This window comes from Oncorhynchus nerka, linkage group LG2 (genome assembly GCF_034236695.1).
Source record: "Oncorhynchus nerka isolate Pitt River linkage group LG2, Oner_Uvic_2.0, whole genome shotgun sequence".
NCBI classification, from domain to species: Eukaryota; Metazoa; Chordata; class Actinopteri; order Salmoniformes; family Salmonidae; genus Oncorhynchus; species Oncorhynchus nerka.
In genome coordinates this window covers 48675783-48682670 of record NC_088397.1, presented here as the reverse complement: position 1 = coordinate 48682670, position 6888 = coordinate 48675783, and the positions used below count along the sequence as shown (strand labels likewise).

The following is a 6888-nucleotide window of genomic DNA, read 5'->3' as shown; positions in this document are numbered from 1 at the left end:
TGCCTTAGACCACTGCGCCACTCGGGAGGCCCGTTAAGTTAATGTTGAAGTGAACCTAGTGAGAAGCCGGTGTATTGCAGCAGCCATATGGCTCTGAAGAGGAATCATGGAACAAGAACAGGAATATTGGGACAAGGACACAGAAACATGGATTCCTGTGGAGGAATGGAGGTGGAAATAGAGGAAGAGGAGGTTGGATTTGAATCTGAGGAAGATAGTGATAAAAATTTAGATGGGATGTCGAAGAAGACTGGTGTCAAGCGCCAACAGAGTGAGCCATGATCCAGACTGAGTTCTGGAGGAGAAATGGAAGTGAATGAGTGCGAATTAATAAGTGAGGTGTAAGGTGTGGTGAAGAGATTGGAACCAACGCTTTGCATCGTTGGACATGATAAAAAATTGTCTTGGAGAAACTGGACCTTTGCCTTTTGGTGGATCCATTTGTGGTTTCAGGGTAGGTGGAAAAGGAGTTGAGTATTGTTGAATCAGTGAAGGTATTCTGTAGTGGACTTGTGATATTTGTTTGTGTTTCTTCTGACCAGAGGGAGCAGGTGCTCCATGTCATGCAATTTGGGTCAAGATCTGTTTCGTGCTTTGCACTTAGGAACAAGGCACCATTGAAAGGAGTGATTTCTGGGGTAGCGTTAAGTGAGGTGGGGCAATTGAAATGGAAGATTCCTGGTGTTTGTGATGCCTGCCATTTGGTGCTGTCACTGTCAGTCATTTTGAGATTTGAGTCAGAGTCTCTACCCGACAAAGTCATTTTAGGATATAACTGTTATCCTGTTAGAGTTTTTGTGCCAAATCCACTGCGCTGTTTCAGGTGCAACGTTTATGGTCATGTTGCAGCAGTGTGTAGGAGGGAGATTCCAAGAGGTGGGAAGAGTGCAGGAGTTTATGGGACAGAGGACTGTGTCATTTCGGTGGATAAAGTTGTGTGTGTCAACTGTAGGGGTGCCCTTGCTGCTGGGGATCAGACGTGTCTGGTGCGAGAGACGCAGGTTGAAGTGACCAGAGTCCAGAGTAGTGCAGAAGGTATCGTATGCTGAGGCAGTGAAGAAAGTAGAGGAGGATAGGTCAAGAGTGAGGCATCCTGAGAGGATCCCAGTGAGTAGGAGATTTGTGTCAGCACAGAGGGATAGGCCATAGAGTGTTTTGAACTTCAGTAAGGTCATAGCAATATCAACTACACCGAAGAAAAGGAAACATACATCACAGAAAATAGATGTTGTGGTGGCACCAGAAGAAAAGTATTCGGGTATACAAGATTTGACTTCAGAAGAGTTACAGGGTGTGTTTAGTGGGGGCGTTCCATCATCCTAGGCCGTTGGCATGGTGAAAGAGCAAATAGGGTCAAAGTGGTGGAATGGGGTAGTGGGTTTTTTAAGTGAGTGTAGGTGGCAGCTGCAGAGAAGTAACTGGGTAGTAGTAATTATAACATGTTTGAGATTTAAAAAACAAAACAATTGTGTTATATAGGTTTAGGTTTGGTTGGTGGTGGAATTGTTATTTATTTATTTAAAATAAAAACACAATTGTAACTTGGTTGAACATGCACTATCGCACAGTAGGTGGCGGCATGCACAAACAAAATATGCGAAGGCCATGATAACAAAGAAGAAGAACAGTTGGTTTGTGCGATTGCTGTCAAAGATGTTTTATAATTAATCAAAGATAGACCACAGCCTGTCGTTTCCAATGGGAGCAAATTAATCATAGTGGGCAGAACAAGCAATGAATTGGGCAGCGCTAAACACGAGTTAGTGAGATCCTATTGGCGTGTTCTACCATTTATTATCATATTTCCGTTAGGGAACGCCTACTCTGTAAAGTGCGCAAGTGCATTAACTCAATTCGCCCTTCTAAACAACGCAGTTTTTTAAAACGTAGGCAAAGGTTCTACAAAACGCAGTCCACTCTGTTTGTTATAGATTCTATGTTTGGAAACAGAAAACTGTATGGAGTTCAAATGTTTCTTCGATGAGAAAATGTGCAGAATATAAGCCAAACTCCATCTAGTTCTATTTTCTCCCACTGCCGGTCAATGGGCTTCCTCTCATCACCATATTTGGTGTGATGGGAAACACCAACCAGATGATTCACATTTATACATCCGGTGAAATATCTGGCTCATTGTTCTATCTGTGTTGCTGTATTCCATTCCTTCCTGAAAGGGACCTGAGCAGAAATTCAGGAGTTGTGCTTGTCACTGTGACAACAGTGCCGTGAGTGAGGTGTCTGAAATGATTTATTTGATGTGGAGCAGTCTTCTTCGATAGTTTTGGTAAAGGTCAGACAGGGTCGCGTTGAAAGCACCCTGATTTGAAGTAACGTTACCAAAGGAGACTTGCTAAGGTAAGTTTGTCAAATTATTTTCCCTATAGAGGAGGCAGATGTTAGCAATGTTTACAAATCCAACTGGCCAGCAAGGCAACTAACGTTAGCTATAACTAGCTCGCGAGGTAGCCAATTAACGTTAGATAGCAAACGCTAGCGAGCTGATGTTAGTTTGTCAGTTTGACAACTGAAAAATATGAACGGTGAGTTAGCTGACAAGCGAAGTAAAGTACAGAAATACCCAGGTAACAAACGTTAACTAAATAACTTTGTATGGCAAATGGAGTTGCTGTCTCACTTTTTTCTAAACATGTCGATTCGTTAGCCGTAGCTGGCTAGCTTCGAAACATAGCTAGCTTGTTAGCTGATATGACCAGTGTCGAAGTGAGGACAGGTAACGTTAAAATCAATGTTAAAAATACTGCAGTTACTGTGAGCGACACTCCATCTTAGTAGCTAGAAGACAAGGAAAATGTAACCTGCTGTTAAAAAAAATCTCTGTCATTTTGATTGAACACAGATGCCATAGCATTGACAGTGGTTCACATTTCCTAACAATTGGTCAAATCACAGCTAACTTCCAGCAACCAGCCTATTCTTGCTGGCTACTGTTTAGCAATATATGAAGGCAAAGATAGCTGGTTTACTGCACCTAGTGCTAGTCAGCAATGCCAGTGCCCTCGATCCCTTTATCAGATGTAGTTTTCATTTACATTTTTAAATGTTTTATTTCACCTTTATTTAACCAGGTAGGCAAGTTGAGAACAAGTTTTCATTTACAACTGCGACCTAGTTTTATGTAATCATTTTTTTGTTTGCCCATAAATGTGAATTGCTGCTTGTTGGATAGGCTCTGATGGATATGGCGTCTCCCCCCCCCCCCCCCCCCCCCCCCCCCCCCCCACACACACACAAAATACAGGAAAATCAAGAGTGGCCAAGATTCTGAAGTGGGTGTCAAAGAACTGCCAGTCAAGAGTTGATCTCACAAGCCAGAACATTGTCTTAAAAAAGTATAGCCAGTGTGCAGTTAAATGCAGCTCAACCTCTGTGTTTGCAAATGGCTTGCTGTCTGAAGGATGAGCTCCTGTGTTCCATCTGCCTGAGTATCTACCAGGACCCTGTCAGTTTTGGCTGTGAGCACTATTTCTGCCGAAAGTGCATCACTGAGCACTGGAGCAGACAGGAGCCCCACGGTGTACGAGACTGTCCTGAGTGCAGGAGGACCTTCGCAGACCCTCTTCTCTCCCCAAGCCTCAAGCTAGCCAACATCGTGGAGCGCTACTCAGCCTTCCCGCTGGACGCCATCCTCAACGCGCAGAGGAGCTCCTATCCCTGCAAGGACCACGAGAAGGTCAAGCTTTTCTGCCTCAGCGACAAGAGCCTGGTGTGTTTCTTCTGTGACGAGCCAGCCTTACACGAGCAGCATCAGGTCACCACTATTGACGAGGCCTACGAGGAGATACAGGTCAGTTTGACTTGTCATCCCTTCTCTTCCTCCAGTACATACCCTGAGGTGTCCAGAATTATTAGTGGTAACAGTGTTGGTCATAGTCGGGGCCCAGGGGATGAATTAGGGGGAAATGGAGTGGAACAGACAGAAATTGTAAATATTCTGTTGATATACAAAAGTTTTCTGCCAAACGATAGAGGACAAACCATTGATTTGCAAAATAACACACCGTCTTTGCCCTCAGGCAGCGTAACAAAGAACGGTAGAATAAGGCCATATGAGATTTTCATTACAACTGTAGTCTGAAATTCCAAATAGCATCTCTGTATAGACTAATGATGGGGTATATTGCAACAATTCAATCTATTTTCCTTTGATATTGCAGATATTACGACATACTTGGTGTCAATTTAATACGGTTAGCCTTTTCTTCAACACTTGGATTAGTCCCACAGAGACCCAATCCCGTAACACTGGCATAGCAGTCAGCCTAATCCTGTTCTCTTTCTTTGCACTCCATTAAAGTACAGTATGCTTAACAGTACAAGTCCAATCCCATTTGTTTTGTGTATTAAACCCTTAAATCCGTCAACACTCAAGGCAGCTACAGAGACCCACTCTTTGTCCCGAGCCACTGTCTGACTAGAGCTTAGTTGTGATACTGCTGAACGGAAACACTTGATTCACACTGTGGTTGGTCAACACCACTCTGATAAGGACCAGACCTGAGGGCTTATGCTTACCAACACTCGGGCACTCGTCTGAAAGGTTTACACAATCTCCTTACTGCAGTAATTCACACTGACACACGAAGTCTTTAGGGATTGAATGTGGTAGTACAGTATCTTCTTACTGATAAGAACTACAGTATCACGGTCTTGCATAGCCACACCAATTATGCTGCTCAGTGTAGTGGGTATTTTTAGGAAGGGGGTACTATGTAATTTCATACACTTTTATGGTGTTGGGTTTGATGTGAAGGTCAGTTAGTCTAGTAGCTAACAGATACTATTTAGGGTATTTTCATTACTTTCAAAGGCATTTGGAAGTAAGTATTTTGCTATTTATTTTAAATGACAAGTAGTTTTAATATTGTTATGTATTTGGAAATACTCTTGGAAAGTATTTGAAAATACACTGACTCAAACTCACTCTTGTGCATTTAACCCAGGTATTTGAAAATAGTATTTGAAAATGCTTTCAAATAGCAGGCTATTTATAGGAAATTATTTGAACATACTTCCAAATACTTTGAATATAATTAATTGATTCAGGCCACATTATTTGAAAATATTAAAATACACAGAATTTAAAAAAATGTTTAAATGACAAGTACATATGTACCTAACTGGCAAATTGGGCTAAATTAGACTCTGGTAAGATGTCAAGAAATATGACGGAAATGTGTAATATACCCTAATCTTTGTATCAGGTAGGGAGTCTGGAAGGGGAAGTAGAAGAAGAATGTGCTACATTCATGTGGCTGTAAAATGCATGACCAGACCTGGGTTCTTATGTCTTTGTGCCCTTTTTAAAATAATTTCCTCAATCCCGCTTCTGTTCTACAAGCATTAAGCCTATCTGTGGGACGGCAGCAGGCTCTGACTGTTCTTTATGTTATCCCCGTATTGCTTATGTCTGACTCGGGAGGAGAGAGAACCTATTTTTAATATATTCATGTTGAGTACGTGAGAGTCGAAGGTAGTACCCTATTTCACAACGTCTTCCCCCGAGTTCAATTGAAATGGTCTACTTGCTGCTGACTGCTTGCAGCCATTATGAACTGGGAACTGAACTCGACAAGCCTCAAAAACCGTCTGTCTAGGTTTATCCAGGCTGCCTTGGAGCATGAAAAAAGGTCAGAGCAGTGTAATCTCAATGCAGAATTAATTGGTACAACATTCTTGGACAGTTTCTCAACTTGGAGCCTTTTCCAACAGCAACTGCTGTGACGTTTAGTATTACGACAGGAGGTTAAGAAGCTGCCCAGATCTACAGGACTCTGAGAGAAGAGAGGTACCCATAGTCTCCATTGGAAACAAGTGACTTTTGGCCCCTATGAGTTTGGCACACTTCTGTTTCAAGTGTTTTGTGTTCAGATCGTCATTTCTTGTTAAAGTGAAACGAAAGGAACAGGAATGTTGTTCGACTTATTGGCAAACATGTTCCGTCTTTTCAGTTTTGTTCCCTGATTTTAGCTAACTAACACCAGTTGGACGGTTGAGGAAACACATTGTTCAATGGTTTTGCCTGTGGGTACGAAGTTCACATTGAACACAAACCCTGATAATTCTGAGTAAGAAGTGTCAAGGTGTGATGAACGAAGGTGCCTAAAAGCAATGTTCAACTCAGAAGGCACTTGAAGTGCCAGGTGGGAAGTCTCTGTCGAGTGGTAGTGATCTAGGGTTTTGCCAGCTGAGACCTAAGGGGATATGTTGCTGGGTGGGATGCCTTTCTTCCTTTTGTTCTCTCTCTGGCTGGAATGACACTGCAAGCTCCATGAGGTTCTCAGTCAGAGAGCATTCCTCTGTACAACAGGCCACCAGTAGGAAATTATTATTATTGTAATATATACTTATAATAATATAACATAGCAGACGCTTATATCCAAAGCAGCTTTGTAATGCATGCATACATTTTTCCGTATGGGTTTCCCCGTGAATCGAACCCACAACCTTGGCAGGGTAAGCACCATGTTCTACCAACTGAGCCGTACAGGACCACCGAAAAATAGCTTCAGGCTGACTGACTGACTCACCAGCTCTACTGCCCTGCGTTAAAAGATTGATGTATTTTGAGAGGTGAATTGAAAAGCAGAGTTTGGAGCAGTAATTTGCCCAGCGTTGCTTGCTTTTAGGTTACATTATACTGTCACTGTATTGCCCATTCCCCGACTGGAAGACTGAGGATAGAGCAAAATGTCTCTGGTTACCTTGTTGTTTACGCTGCAACTTACCATAGGGAGTGGTGCAAACATTTTGGTGTTGCACTGAATGCTTTAAAAATAGCCTATATGTTGAGCCAGATAAGTGATGTCTACTGTCTGTTTGCCTGGCCCTGGCCACAGATGAGCCCAGCCAGGGCTTTGGTTGGCTTGT

At 42.6% G+C, this 6888-nt stretch overlaps 1 protein-coding gene across 2 annotated transcripts in view; it reads left to right on the top strand.

The window, feature by feature from the left end:
• Nucleotides 1-2156: 2156 nt before the first annotated feature.
• trim62.1 (tripartite motif containing 62, tandem duplicate 1) overlaps nucleotides 2157-6888 on the top strand; it is a 42091-nt gene continuing 37359 nt past the window's right edge. For both annotated transcript variants that reach the window (XM_029672488.2, XM_029672480.2), the window contains exons 1-2: nucleotides 2157-2355; nucleotides 3260-3805. In XM_029672488.2, coding sequence (XP_029528348.1) covers nucleotides 3398-3805 — 408 coding nt within the window. In that variant the 5' untranslated portion in view covers nucleotides 2157-2355; nucleotides 3260-3397. The remainder of the gene's footprint in view (nucleotides 2356-3259; nucleotides 3806-6888) is intronic.